General features: G+C 38.8%; 2 protein-coding genes across 2 annotated transcripts in view; one reads left to right on the top strand and one right to left on the bottom strand.

Moving 5' to 3' along the window:
* The window catches only part of LOC118365099 (zinc finger protein ZFP2-like), a 323,918-nt gene that overhangs the window by 190,534 nt on the left and 117,345 nt on the right, over positions 1-16,039 (top strand). The window lies entirely within an intron of this gene.
* On the bottom strand, positions 4,463-14,062 carry LOC127905932 (gastrula zinc finger protein XlCGF57.1-like). Its single transcript, XM_052490216.1, has 2 exons — positions 13,499-14,062; positions 4,463-7,938 (listed from the first exon to the last, which is right to left on the bottom strand). Exons 1-2 carry the CDS (start codon positions 13,827-13,829, stop codon positions 6,728-6,730), a joined length of 1,542 nt encoding a protein of 513 aa, XP_052346176.1. The 5' UTR covers positions 13,830-14,062; the 3' UTR covers positions 4,463-6,727.

Raw genomic sequence — 16,039 nt, 5'->3', positions numbered from 1 at the left:
CAGCTAACCGATCGCTGCAGATGTACATAGTCCATCGGTAAATAGCCCACCCAGTTTAACTACCTCATCCCCATACTGTTTTTATTTATTTACTTTTCTGCTCTTTTGCACACCAGTATCTCTACCTACACATGACCATCTGATCATTTATCACTCCAGTGTTAATCTGCTAAATTCGCCTACCTCCTCATGCCTTTTGCACACAATGTATATAGACTCTTTCTTTTTTTTCTACTGTGTTATTGACTTGTTTATCTTTTACTCCATGTGTAACTCTGTGTTGTCTGTTCACACTGCTATGCTTTATCTTGGCCAGGTCGCAGTTGTAAATGAGAACTTGTTCTCAACTAGCCTACCTGGTTAGATAAAGGTGAAATAAATAAATAAAACATGAACACCAGCCAGTTTATTAGCCCAGTTTTGTTCGTTTAGGTGTATTATACTTCTTCGGACATTGGGTAATTTTCCAGGTTAATTTGATATATTTTGATACTAAAATGGATGACAGTTGATTCTGATGTAGTGAATATGAGACACATGGAAACAATTGATTCATTTAATATAGTAAATTATGAATTAGTAGGAATTGTTAAATCCACTATACGATCACAATAACTTTGATCGACATTTCAACAGTTTTTTTGTAAGTATATTATAGGGCAGATTTATGTAGAATTGCTGTGGGAGTGCTATTTATTTTCCGTCACTACTGATCATTCCTCCATACTGTGTGTGTCCCATAATTGCAGCTTTGGAAATAAATGAACTATCCATCCATTGCTTCTTCCTGGGTTGACTCCAGGAAGGTCACACTAGCTCGATATCTAGCTCAAGCTTGCAAAAGTTTTTTTCTTCGATTAAATGTTTATTTATTTAATATTATTAACATACAATATACTTGCAGTGAAGCCGCTCAACAACTACATCACACCAGTCACCCAACAGATTCCCATTCAGAGCGACACACAGAAGCATCCAGGGTCAATGCCCTGCTCACCGATCTACCACCAGGCCAAAAAACGTGAACCCTCAAAAAATGTGAACCCCCCCTAGCTGTCCCTCAACCATTCGAGACCCCTCCCACTGTCCCCCCTCAGGAAGAAAAAACAATTAATTCCATTCCCCACCCCCAAGAACCCCCCAATGTACCAACAACCAAGAGAATGAACTAAAGAGAAAAAAGGAAAAGACAGAAGAAAACAGCAAACAACAATGCAAAAAAATAATCAAACAAAATAATAAATTTAAAACAAAGGACATCAATGCCAACTGTATATGTTTGTGTGCATGTCTGGCACTATTACATGTATGTGTGTGTTCTTGAATGTGTTTATTTGAGTGAGTGAGTGAGTGAGTGAGTGAGTGAGTGAGTGAGTGAGTGAGTGTATGTATATGCATGTGTACCAACACCTGCACGGCACCAGCCTCAGGCAAACCGGCATTAGTTGTAAAAACACTGCCATTTAGTGTCATTCAAATGTACTTTTTATTATGTTTTATTTGGACTTTTATCTGTTGACCATCATTCTATCTCCTATCATCTATCTATCATGAGGTAGTCACCTGGAATACATTTCAATTTACAGGTGTGCCTTGTTAAATGTTAATTTGCGGGATTTATTTATTTCTTAATGCATTTGAGCCAATCAGTTGTGTTGTGACAAGGTAGGGGCGGTATACAGGAGAGTCTATATTATTAGTCTATATTAGTCTATATAGTCTATATAGTCTATATAGTCTATATTAGTCTATATTATGGCAAGAACAGCTCAAATAAGCAAAAATAAATGACAGTCCATCATTACTTTAACACATGAAGGTCAGTCAATGCGGAAACTTTCAAGAACTTTGAAAGATTCTTCAAGTGCAGTCGCAAAAACCGTCAATCGCTATGATGAAGCTGGCTCTCATGAGGATTGCCACAGGAAAGGACCCAGAGTTACCTCTGCTGCAGAAAAAAAGTTAATTAGAGTTAACTGTGAAGACAACACAACTATGCCTATGAGATGGTTTGGGATGAATCGGAACGGAAGGAAATGCGGGCAACAAGTGCTCAGCATATGTGGGAACTTCTTCAAGACTGTTGGAAAAGCATTCCAGGTGAAGCTGGTTGAGAGAATGCAAAGAGTATGCAAAGCTGTCATCAAGGCAAAGGGTGGCTACTTTGAAGAATTTCAAATATAAAATATATTTTGATTTGTTTAACACTTTTAGGTTACTACATGAATCCATATGAGTTATTTCATAGTTGTGTTGTCTTCACTATTATTCTACAAAGTAGACAATAGTTAAAATAAAGAAAAAACATTGCATTTGTAGGTGTGTCCAAACAATTGACTGGTACTGTGAATGCATTGTGGAGGAGAACTGATCCTAGATCTATACAAAGACATACCATCTATAGCAGGAACAACTGTCTGTGTTAGAGAGCATATAACCCAAACAAGTATAAATATAAATATAATAATAATATATATATATATATATATATATAATATAAATATAACCTACACCCAAACAAGGGCACTGCGTTCATCCACCTCTGGCCTGCTTGCTTCCCTACCACTGAGGAAGTACAGTTCCCGCTCAGCCCAGTCAAAACTGTTCGCTGCTCTGGCTCCCCAATGGTGGAACAAACTCCCTCACGACGCCAGGACAGCGGAGTCAATCACCACCTTCCGGAGACACCTGAAACCCCACCTCTTTAAGGAATACCTAGGATAGGATAAAGTAATCCTTCTCACCCCCCTTAAAAGATTTAGATGCACTATTGTAAAGTGGCTGTTCCACTGGATGTCATAAGGTGAATGCACCAATTTGTAAGTCGCTCTGGATAAGAGCGTCTGCTAAATGACTTAAATGTAATGTAAATGTAATATAAAACGAACTGATCCTAGGTCTGTACAAAGACATAACATATACAGCAGGAACAACTGTCTGTGTTAAAAAGGCCCAGCTGGATTGAATTTAACTATTTCAAATTACATATTTGAATGTCAAATGATTTGTTCTGTTTGTCAGTACAAGACAGGGTCTGCAGAAGCTTGGCCTATTAGTGGTAGATTTGGGGGAGAATTTGACATGTCAGTTGGAATAATGATAGATTTTTGGAGGGACCCTTGTCACTACAGCCAATCAGTAAGCAGTTTCCCTTCCCCCACATCTCAGGCAGTTCTGTTACTCACAACACTTCCCCTGCTTTCATCAACAATGGAAAAGCCCACTTAGCTAAAGCCTTGCCATTTTTTACAATTAGGAAATAATATGTTATGTTTTACTCATACCTCAGCCAGCATTGTGAATGGTTAGGAAATAATATGTCATGCTTTACTCATACCTCAGCCAGCATTGTGAATGGTTAGGAAATAATATGTCATGTTTTACTCATACCTCAGCCAGCATTGTGAATGGTTAGGAAATAATATGTCATGCTTTACTCATACCCCAGCCAGCATTGTGAATGGTTAGGAAATAATATGTCATGTTTTACTCATACCTCAGCCAGCATTGTGAATGGTTAGGAAATAATATGTCATGTTTTACTGGTACCCCAGCCAGCATTGTGAATGGTTAGGAAATAATATGTCATGCTTTACTCGTACCTCAGCCAGCATTGTGAATGGTTAGCAAATAATATGTCATGCTTTACTCGTACCTCAGCCAGCATTGTGAATGGTGTCTGAGGCAGTGACATACTAGACCATGGCAGTAAATCTAATACTTAGGTGTTTTTAGTCAAGCATGAAAGGTCTGGGGTGGTTCTGTGGTTAAGTTACTGACCTTGGAATACATTTCTGGCCATGCTGGCAGGGTCTGAATCAAATCCATTGTCCACCTGCTACACACTGGGCTTAACTTTGCTGTTTCTTTCCATGAAACATCGACAACAAATTAAAGTGCTTGGGAACCTAACAAGGCTTCAGGCAAAGTTACTCATCAAACCACCTCTATTAGATGTCACCTCTTTGGACCTCATCTCAGTGAGTTTAGGTTGGGGAAATATTGTCATTTCGAGCATTTATTTGCAGAAAATGACAACTGGCCAAAATAACAAAAAAGATGCAGTGTTGTCAGACCTCGAATAATGCAAAGAAAGTAAGTTCATATGAATTTTTAAACAACACGATACTAATATTTTAACTTGGGAGATTAGGTGAGTTTAGGTTGGGGAAACCAAGGAGTAGTGGGCTTTGGACCTCATCTCAGTGAGTTTAGCAGCTGTAACACAGTACCTGGTCTAGTTCATGGCATTGAGGAGGAGAGAGCAGCTGTAACACAGTACCTGGTCTAGTACATGGCATTGAGGAGGAGAGCAGCTGTAACATTGTACCTGGTCTAGTTCATGGCATTGAGGAGGAGAGCAGCTGTATCACAGTACCTGGTCTAGTTCAAAGGGGGATAATAAAAGGGACCAAGAGTCTGTTGATTGGTCGGTCCTTGGGTTAATTTGTTTTGCAATATGTTCAAGTCAAATTAAGCTTTATTTATACAGCACATTTCAGACATGGATGCAACACAATGGTTTCACAGGTAAAAACATCAAAAAATGAAAATAAACAACTATTTAGTACACAACAAACATAAGAGGATAAAAAACAGAATAATAACAACTGAAAGACTAATGAGCACCCTATGGAAATGTCATTGATTAAAATATTAATAATTGGATGCAATATCCAACCCAAAATATAAGCTTGTTTTATAGGAGGGGATCTTAAAGACACAATGGGGGTGTCCATTGAAAGTTGACTAGTAACAACAACTGGGACATAAAAGACACCCACCATGAGACCCACTAACTCCGCCCAAGAAGCGACAAACAAAAGAAAAACCCACACCAAACTTAAAGACAGGAAGCAAACCAAAAAGGTGAAGCAACTAAAGGTGTTGACTCTCTACATCTATCAAGACAACTGGAGCACTGGGCCAGACACTCTTAAATAGAACCTGGACCAGCTCATGTGAAACACCTTCCCACTAACAAGATGGACAAGACAGCCCAGGTGTAACACATACTGACGAACGAGGTGACAATCAATGCGTCCTACGTTCTAACGAGCTTGACGTGCAAACGAGCTATACATGCTAAAGTCCAACCTCAGAACATAAATAGAAAAACCAAAGACTCCTTCCTCTTAGGACAACAAATATATTTTATATTTATGACTCAATTTATTAGGATTGTTAATAAAATTGATTATAGACCAATTTATTATACTGAGTCCATGTGTATAAGCTGCAAGTACGTTGAAATGAGTTCTTTTCAACTTTCAACTAAAACCAAACTTATATTGTACGTCGGGTCACAGTTTAAACGTGTCCAAATCAATAGTCCAAATGCAGAAACAGTTTGTGATAAATTGAAAACCTAAACGTAAAATGTACTATTTACACAAACATCTGCCACAATAATCATATTACTTGTATTTTTTTAAACACACTCCTTATAAACTGCACAAGTGTAACGGATGTGAAACGCTAGCTTAGTTAGCGGTGGTGCGCGCTAAAAATAGTGTTTCAATCAGTGACGTCACTTGCTCTGAGACCTTGAAGTAGCAGTTCCCCTTGCAATGCAAGGGCCGCGGCTTTTGTGGAGCGATGGGTAACGATGCTTCGTGGGTGTCAGTTGTTGATGTGTGCAGAGGGTCCCTGGTTCGCGAGGGGACGGTCTAAAGTTGTACTGTTACACAAGCACCAGAAACACTGTTGTTTTGACAAGTAGCAATAAATCACTGATATCGATTAGGGGGGAAATAATCAGGTTGTACATGCTGTTGAAACTAACACAACTAAAAAAAACACATGGAAATGGGAGATATCTTTCACCTCACTGGTTAGAGGACAACCTGCAGAAGACAGTCAGCTACATTTGGGAGTGATGCATTTCAATGTAGGGGTCGCTAAACAAAGGAACACAACACTTTGTCGTCACTCATCGATATCATGTTGAAATTAATTGTGCCGAGAGGATGGAGATGAGGTTGCACGCCTGTTAAAACTAACAGCTCAAAAACCACACGGAATATGGGAATAATGTGTACATCACTGGTTAGAGGACAATTTGTAGAAAACAGCAAGCTACATTTTGAAGTGTTGCATTTTGATTCAAGTGGGTCACCAACATGGTAAGTGTAACTCAGCTCTTTTTTTGTTAGTCACTTTTTGTTAAATCACATAAATAGTACTCTTCAAATTCAGAGCCTGGATTTCCCCGAGGCTAATATCCATATCATGCTGAAATCAAATGATAAGGGGGCAAACGTTTAGGGTTCTACATTGTGACATTATTGAAATGTTAATTCTACAATGTTAAAACATTCCACAATTGTGCTGAGAGGAGGGAGATGAGGTTGCACTCCCTGTTAAAACTAACAGCTCAAAAACCACACGGAATCTGGGAATAATGTGTACATCACTGGTTAGAGGACAATTTGTAGAAAACAGCTCGCCACATTTTGAAGTGTTGCATTTTGACTCAAGTGGGTCACCAATGTGGTAAGTGTTACGACTCTTTTTGTTTGTCACTTTTTCTTAAATCTCATAAATAATACTCTTCCATTTCATAACTGGATTTTCCCCGAGGCTAATATCCACATCATGCTGAAATCAATAGAACAGAGGGCAAACGTTTAGGGTTCTACATTGTGACATCATTAAAATACTCCTACTACAATGTTAAACATTCTACATTGTGAAATAATTTCATTGATACCATGAAACAAATCTTTCATGTATGTATTTTCTGATGTTTGATCAGAGATCTTTTTTCAGAGTATCTCTGGTCACACTGATCACAGCTATAAGGTTTCTCTCCTGTGTGTGTTCTCTGGTGTATCTTCAGAGAGCTTGACTGAACAAAACTCTTCCCACATTGATCACAGCTATAAGGTTTCTCTCCTGTGTGTGTTCTCTGGTGCGATATCAGGCCATTTAGCTGAGTAAAACTCTTCCCACATTGAGTACAGCTATACGGTTTCTCTCCTGTGTGTGTTCTCCGGTGAATCTTCAGTTCCCCAGATTGAACAAAACTCTTCCCACATACAGTACAGCTATAAGATTTCTCTCCTGTGTGTCTTCTCTGGTGTGTCTTCAGAAGGCTAGATGTAAAAAAAACCTTCGCACATTGAGTACAGCTATAGGGTTTCTCTCCTGTGTGTGTTCTCTGGTGAAGAGTCAGATTGCGGGAACTAGCAAAACTCTTCCCACATTCATCACAGCTATACGGTCTCTCTCCTGTGTGTGTTCTCTGGTGTGTTACCAGGCTTCTTAGCTGAGTAAAACTCTTTCCACATTGATCACAGATATACGGTTTCTCTCCCGTGTGTGTTCTCTGGTGTGATATCAGGCTGGTTGAATGAGTATAACTCTTCCCACATTGAATACAGCTATAAGGTTTCTCTCCTGTGTGTGTTCTCTGGTGAAGAGTCAGATTATTCGAAAAAGCAAAACTCTTCCCACATTCATCACAGCTATACGGTTTCTCTCCTGTGTGTATTCTCCGGTGTGATATCAGGGTGCCTATGTGAGTAAAACTCTTCCCACATTCATCGCAGCTATACGGTTTCTCTCCCGTGTGTATTCTCTGGTGTGATATCAGGTTGCTTAGCTGAATAAAACTCTTCCCACATTGATCACAGCTATAAGGCTTCTCTCCTGTGTGTGTTCTTTGGTGTACAATAAGATGGCTAGATGTATCAACACTCTTCCCACATTGAGTACAGCAATAACGTTTCTCTACTGTGTGGATTCTCTGATGCATTTTAATGCCTGCTGATGAGGTGAATCTCTTCCCATAGTCAGAGCGGTGATTTATCTTCCCCGTGGGTCTCTGCTGGTGTTTCTTGAGGAGTTCTGATCTGGAGAGACTCTTCTCTGCCTCGTCAGCATCATGAGGTTGTTGAGGCTCCCCAGAGGGTCCACGATAGTCACGTCTCTCTCCTGTGTGAATGACAAAGTCATACAGATGGTTAAAGGACCACAACAGCAGAACTCCACTGTAAAAGGTGATGCCAACAGCGTAGCCATGATGTTGTACAACAATTGACGTATGTAATGAATGTAATGATTATTTGACATTTGTCTTAAAATGAGCAAGAATAGTCATATTTTGTCTTGTTTTCACATTAGTATTAACATCTAAGATTGTAGACTAGAAATAAGTTATTCATGTTGTTGAAACTCTTAGCAGTGTGCCAGACAACTTTTGGTCTCCAATATAGGCCCCTTTCTGTGTTTGCTAAAACTGTATGTAGTATATCTGCCTGGAGCAAAAATGGTGAGCAAAGATTTTAGTTTTTCACAATGTATTCTGAATGGGGGAAACTCAGGGGAGTAACCTCCATTTCCAGGTTGCTAATGACTGCATTTCACATTTATAACTGTAAGACTCGTTTGAATGTCCTGCTTAATATAATGTTTGTGTCATCATTGCAAATCAACTGCTTTGTACATAAAAAACACCAACCAGTAAAATGCTTCTTGGCTTTTTCATCAGCCTGACAATGAGAGTTTGTACACTGTTTGCTAAGTTGTTCCACCTAACTATACCATACACCTACTGTAGGACTCATAACTTCACCTAACAACAAATATAGGAAAACTGCTCTGTGTATTGTAAAACAGCCTATCCATCTAGGAACAGTTCTCTACACATTATGAGCTAAGTATCTCTGTTCATCTGTTTGGACACGAGACCCTACTATAAATCAAGCAGACAATAACATTATAAACATCAATTTGTTAGGGATGTTGGATCCAACATGGAGCACGGCGTAACTGTCTTGACCAGAGTGAAGAATGAATAAGCACTCTGGTTGTTGTTGCATGTCGTGATATTTGTCATTTGACTGGCATTCAGAAAATAATTTCCTGGATCAGCTGAAGATAGTTGAACATGTGACTGTAACTAAACAGCTACAGTATTAAGAAGTATGTGTAATTATAGAAGAACCGCGTTAATGACAGTATCCATTTGAGTGTTGTCAATAAAGCTAAGATTTAAAAAATATATATATTTCACCTTTATTTAACCAGGTAGGCTAGATGAGAAGCTGCAGCGATCGGTAAGCTGCTCAGATACCTGATGCTTAAAGTTAGTGAGGCAGATACAGTGGGGAGAACAAGTATTTGACACACTGCCGATTTAGCAGGTTTTCCTACTTATAAAGCATGTAGAGGTCTGTATTTTTTTTGTCATAGGTACACTTCAACTGTGAGAGACTAAAAACTATGATTTTTAAGTAATTAATTAGCATTTTATTGCATGATATAAGTATTTGATCAACTACCAACCAGGGTTGTGTGTCTTATTTATTTAATCAAACAGCATGCTTAAAGCATCAGACAAGTTCAGTACATATAGATTTTATAAAAACACATGGGGCGATTGGTAGAAAGAACAGATGACTCCTGGTTGACCAAGAGTTATTTTAGTTGGGGACAACACTGGAACATGATTCTGGGGCTCCCGAGTGGCGCAGCGGACACTGCATCTCAGTGCTCGAGGTTTCACTACAGACACCCTGGTTCAAATCCAGGCTGTATCACAACCGGCCGTGATTGGGTGTCCCATAGGGCGGCGCACAATTTGCCCAGCGTCGTCCAGGTTAGGCAGTCATTGTAAATAAGAATTTGTTCTTAAAACTTGACGCTACCCATCCCTGTAGCAGGATAGTTTTCGTCAGCAACCACTGAATAGCATAGCGCAACAGTCAAATAATATTACTAAATAATATTACGAGAAAATATTCATATTCATGAAATCACAAGTGCAATATTTTGAAACACAGCTTAGCCTTTTGTTAATCACCCTGGCGTCTCAGATTTTGAAATTATGCTTTACAGCGAAAGCAATCCAAGCGTTTGTGTAAGTTTAGCGATAGCATTATGTACACTTAGCATCAGGAAGCTTAGTCACGAAAATCAGAAAAGCAATCATATTAACCGTTTACCTTTGATGATCTTCGGATGTTTTCACTCACGAGACTCCCAGTTACACAGCAAATGTTCCTTTTGTTCCATAAAGATGATTTTTATACCCAAAATACCAACATTTGTTTGTCGCGTTATGTTCAGAAATCCACAGGAAAGAGCGATCACGACAACGCAGACGGAAATTCCAAATAGTCTTCATAAAGTCCACAGAAACATGTCAAACGTTTTTTATAATCATCCCTCAGGTTGTTTTTAAAATATATATTCGATAATATATCAACCGAGTGTGTAGCCTTTTCCATAACAGTGGGAGGAACAATGGCCGGTGTACTCAATTGCGCACAAACTCACTCAGAGCCCCCACCTATCCACTTACGCAATGTGATCCTTCATGCTTATTTTTCAAAATAAAAGCCTGAAACTATGTCTAAAGACTGTTGACACCTTAGGGAAGCCACAGAAAAAGGAATCTGGTTGATATCCCTTTAAAATGGAGGATATGCAACAGAGGTTTCAAAATAAGAGGCACTTCCTGATTGAATTTTCCTCGGGCTTTCACCTGCAATATCAGTTCTGTTATACTCACAGACAATATTTTGACAGTTTTGGAAACTTTAAGAGTGTTTTCTATCCTAATCTGTAAATTATATGCATATTCTAGCATCTGGTCATGAGAAATAGGCCGTTTGCTTTTGGAACGTTATTTTTCCAAACATAAAAATAGTGCCCCCTAGCTTCAAGAGGTTAACTGACTTGCCTAGTTAAATAAAGGTTACATTTAAAATAAAATAGTGTTTCATGACAAACAATTTTTTACAAATCTGTCATGGCACTAACTTTGAGAAGGGTTTAAAACAAAGGTTTCAAACCAATTTATGAATGTAATTGAATCTAGGTATGTCTTGCCTTTAATGTAAGGTCGAAAATAAATTGGCTGAGTATTATACAATGACTTATCAACAGCTCTAATAATTTGCCCCACAGGAAATCTTCACTGGCAATTCTAGAATATACTATATAGCCTAGAAACCTGGTTAAACTATCATTATGACTAGAGATTGACCGATTAATCGGAATGGCCAATTAATTGGAGCCGATTTCAAATTTTCATAACAATCGGAAATCGGTATTTTTAGACAGCGATTTTTCAGATTTAAAAAAATATATATATTTTTTTACATCTTTATTTAATCTTTATTTAACTAGGCAAGTCAGTTAAGAACACATTCTTATTTTCAATGACGGCCTAGGAATGGTAGGTTAACTGCCTCGTTCATGGGCAGAACGACAGATTTTCGCCTTGTCAGCTCGGGGGATTCAATCTTGCAACGTTACAGTTAACTAGTCCAACACAATAACGACCTGCCTCTCTCTCGCTGCACTCCACTGCGAATGCAGTAAGCCAAGGTAAGTAGCTAGCTAGCATTAAACTTATCTTATAAAAAACAATCAATCATAATCACCAGTTAACTACACATGATTGATGATATTACTAGATATTATCTAGCGTGTCCTGCGATGCATATAATATGACTGAGCATACAAGCATACGAGTATCTAAGTATCTGACTGAGCGGTGGTAGGCAAACAGCACTTTTGTGCGTTTTGCCAGCAGCACTTTGTTGTGCGTCAAGCATTGCGCTGTTTATGACTTCAAGCCTATCAACTCCCGAGATGAGGCTGGTGTAACCAAAGTGAAATGACTAGCTAGTTAGCGCGTGCTAATAGCGTTTCAAACATCACAGCCTTAGAGTAGTTGTTCCCCTTGCTCTGCATGGGTAACGCTGCTTCGAGGGTGGCAGTTGTCGTTGTGTTCCTGGATCGAGCACAGGGAGGAGCGAGGAGAGGGATGGAAGCTATATTGTTACACTGGCAAAACTAAAATGCCTATAAGAACATCCAATAGTCGAAGGTTAACCTCTTTCAGCTAGGGGGCACTATTTTTATGTTTGAAAAAATAACGTTCCCAAAGTAAACAGGCTATTTTTCAGGCACAGATGCTGGAATATATGTCAAAATATTGTCTGTGAGTAGAACAGAACTGATATTGCAGGCGAAAACCTGAGGAAAATCAAACCAGGTAGTGGCTTCTATTCTGCAAGCTCCATGTTCCATAGCCTGCCTTTGCTCCATTTAAAGAGATATCAACCAGATTCCTTTTCCTACGTCTTCCTCAAGGTGTCAACAGTCTTTAGACATAGTTTCAGGCTTTTATTTTGAAAAATTAGCGAGAAAGATAACATCGCGTCAGGTGTTCGCATGAGTTTTGCTTGGGCAGCCATCGTCTCTCCCGCTGCTACTGAAAAAGACTGTGCCGGTTGATATATTATCGATCATATATTTTAAAAACAACCTGAGGATTGATTATAAAAAACGTTTGACATTGGTCATATAATTCATATAATAACTACAACCTAAAACTTCTTACCAGGGGAATATTGAAGACTCATGTTAAAAGGAACCACCAGTGTTCATATGTTCTCAGCAAGGAACTTAAACGTTAGCTTTCTTACATAGCACATGTTGCACTTTTACCTTCTTCTCCAACACTTTGGTTTTGCACTATTTAAACCAAATTTAATATATTTCATCATTTATTTGAGGCTAAATTGATTTTATTGATGTATTATATTAAGATAAAATAAGTGTTCATTTAGTATTGTTGAAAGTGTCATTATCACAACAGAATCGGCTGATTAAATCGGTATCGGCTTTTTTGGTCCTCCAATAATCGGTATCGGTGTTGAAAAATCATAATCGGTCGACCTCTATGACCTCATGGATGAATTCTAGAATATAATATATAGCCTAGAAACCTGGTTAAACTATCATTATGACATCATGGATGAACTCTAGAATATACTATATAGCCTAGAAACCTGGTTAAAACAATCATTATGACATCATGGATGACCAGTCCTTGTATTCATAGTGTAGTGAATTCAGGGGGTTGCCCTTTGCTGAACTCAAACCTGGGTCCAGTGACTGTCAAGCCAACACCTTATAACTGTTACGCCAAGATCTCTGAACTTCTTGACATGGTCGCGAGGTGTTGGGTTATGGTTGCTACAATAGTGGTAACACTTCTCCTTCCACTATCCCTCAGCTGTTCACCAAACCAAGTCTCTGGGCAGTAATTTTGTTGCTGTTTAAAAAACCCACACAACCAATACAGCAAATCTTCAAACAATAACAAATCTGTCATTCCGCCACTGTTTTGGTAATAAGATGATTATGGGGTTGGAGAAATGTAACTACAGACAGACGGATGCAAGGACTGACCATCCAAAATATAAACATGATAGTTTTAACCATGTTGAGGCTATACAGTGTTGATTTACATTGTTTCTAAACATTAGAGTAAAAAAAGCTTATTTGCTGAACTGACGGGGTAAAACAGTTGAACTAAGCTCATGAGGAATGTGTTATATTCTTTAAGAATCAATGGCTATAAATAATTTAAAAGTCACAATATGGATGTAGCAATTGCAGATTTCCACTTTAACACCAAACATCAGTCCAACAACTGCAGAGATTTTGCCTCTGTTTTTAAGACAGTACTTACTAGTGTTAATCAGGGAATGGTTTCTCAAAACCATCTTATGGCTAAATGCATCGTTAGAACCATTGGATGCCTTAAGACGCGTTTGGGAAACCGGGCCCAGATATCCGGTTTCCTCCTCTTCTTCCTCATTTTTCGGTGTAACAGTCATCTCCTCCTCCTCCTCTTTCACGCCATAAACTGCATCTTCCTCTCCTTTTACTGTAACATCCTCCTCCTCTTTCACACTGAACGCGTCTTCCTCTTCTTTCACAGTAACAGCCTCACCCTCTACTTCTTGTTTTACTGTGATATCTTCCTCCTCTTTAGAAGGAGAGAAGCTTAGTGACCGCATGGTCGGGGATGTTAGCTAGCTAGGCTAATGCTAACTTAACCAGCCCGCTGAATAATAACAACACCGTAAATATATAATTAAATCGGATAACTAAGTAGACGACAGAAGTGTGTTTAAAACACAGTAGCTAATATACACGAAAGAGTCTAAAGAGCTTTATTGGTTCGGCTGTTTTGTCTAGCAGGCTACTGAGGTGGCTGACGAACTGTTGTTGCTGCTGAAAGAAGCGTTCCGTCCACTAGAATATACGTCACACCAACAGCATAACCTTAAATTCCCAGACCGCCCTCAGCTGACTGGAGTGGGTAACGCAGTTGAGTAAAAATTGTATTTTGTTTTCAGACAACAAGTTAAGGTGCAGGACGCCTGAGTTTTTACTCACCAGTGTAACAACACAGTGTAGTTAAGGACATAGTAACTTAGTTGAATTGAAGATCTGGTTCCCTATAAGCACAAACAGATATGTTTTTGAATTATAACATATGTATTAATTTATTTTGGGATTCTGGGTAATCCACAGCAGATTTATGGAGAATTGCTGTGGGTGAGTTGAAAATTGAATGGTCCCGGGATAGAAAAGTATAAAGTTGACATTACATCATAAAATCCACCTTTTACATCATACATTAGCAATTTATGTTTTAGTAACAACTGTTGTTGGTTTGGTGTCAAACAAGTCACTCTTTATATGTTATTTGCCGAATCTCAGTTTTCCATGTGGGTTTTTGTTACGGAGTCTAGTTGATAGCTATTTGACTATCCGGACTGTTCCCCAGACTCCACACGTAGGGATTTGTACAATGCACAAACAAGGCTATTGAACTTGACATTGGTGTCTGTCTTTATTCATTTATATTTACTCAACTGCGTCCAGTCAGTAGATGGACTAGATGCTGCTTAAAGACAGACACCAATGTCAAGTTCACCCAGGCCATATAACACTCAGGCGATACTCTATTTTTGAAAGAGTACATTAACCAAGACCATACGTACATTTATGACAGCTGGACGTACTATGGACAGAAGGATACAGGAAGAAGAATGTAAGCAAGATAACTGATGACTAACACGTGAAGCGTAAGCATGCAATGCATACATTATTTTTAGGACGTGAAAAGGGTTCTACCATCATTATAACCTAACCAAAAGCAGATATAAGCGTTAGTGGGCGTGACCAAGCAAGCTCAGAGATTAAAAGAAAATAATGGAGAAAGGTCAAGGGAAGCTATTTTCATATAGAGGGAGGGGACTCTATACGTTATGCAAAGACAGAATTCTATAAAGGCAGGACTCTGTAATATGAGAATTTAGTCTCTTTCCATGGGGGGGGGGCTCGGCTAACTACCTTCGTTTGTCAATAACAGTCTCTCTCCTTCACTTCATCCCCCTCTCCCTAAATCCTCTAGGTTATATCAGCTGTGTCGGTGAACCCCTGCTGCATCTGAACTGACTACATCGAGGGCACAGCATGATCAGATGTGAGAGGTCACTTGGTCAGGTCAACAATAACTATTATTAAAGAGATGCTTTACATTGAAATACAGACAGATGCAGTATTCCCATAGTTAATGATCCAAGGTCAGTTTATATTATACAGGAAGTATTATTAAAGAGATGTTTTACATTGAAATACAGACAGAGATGCAGTATTCCCATAGTTAATGATCCCAGGTCAGTTTATATTATACAGGAAGTATTATTGTCAAGTAGAGTAGGCCAGAAGGCTATACTGTAAAACCTAACCTCTATCAAAATAAAAAGATGGTGGAGCCGCAAAAGTTCTTCTGTGCAAGGGTGTTTATTTACATAGTGATTCCGGAACAAAAACAACAGTACTGCCATCAAAGGTATACCTTATGGGACCGCTAAAAACAATGTTGCCCCATTCACAGCTCAATCCAAAATGCCTCCCCATGAACTGAGAGGCTCCTTTTGTAGGGCTAGGCCCTCCCCTCAGAACAATTAACACTAATTAATTAAGCAATTACCTACATTTTACCTACTATAAAAACCTACATTTTCCATAAACTAAACATACTAAAGGATATACATTGCAACACGTTTTTTAAACAATGTCACCACATAACATTTACAAAATGACATCACAACAGACAGTGTCTTTCAATATGCACATTTACATTATTGAGCCATTTGGGACAGGCACTACAAAGTCAGCCCAATTTCCTTTGCTTGGGTCCTTATCCAGCATA

Source organism: Oncorhynchus keta, chromosome 32, assembly GCF_023373465.1.
Source record: "Oncorhynchus keta strain PuntledgeMale-10-30-2019 chromosome 32, Oket_V2, whole genome shotgun sequence".
NCBI classification, from domain to species: domain Eukaryota; kingdom Metazoa; phylum Chordata; class Actinopteri; order Salmoniformes; family Salmonidae; genus Oncorhynchus; species Oncorhynchus keta.
Note: the sequence above shows the minus strand (reverse complement) of the source record. Positions and strands in the feature narration are given on the sequence as shown.

Coding starts and splice junctions, on each gene's coding strand:
- LOC127905932 (XM_052490216.1), bottom strand. CDS start 13,829: ATGCGGTCACTAAGCTTCTCTCCTTCTAAAGAGGAGGAAGATATCACA. Junction 7,939..13,498: donor CCATTCCCTGATTAACACTA/GTAAGTACTGTC, acceptor TCATTCACACAG/GAGAGAGACGTGACTATCGT.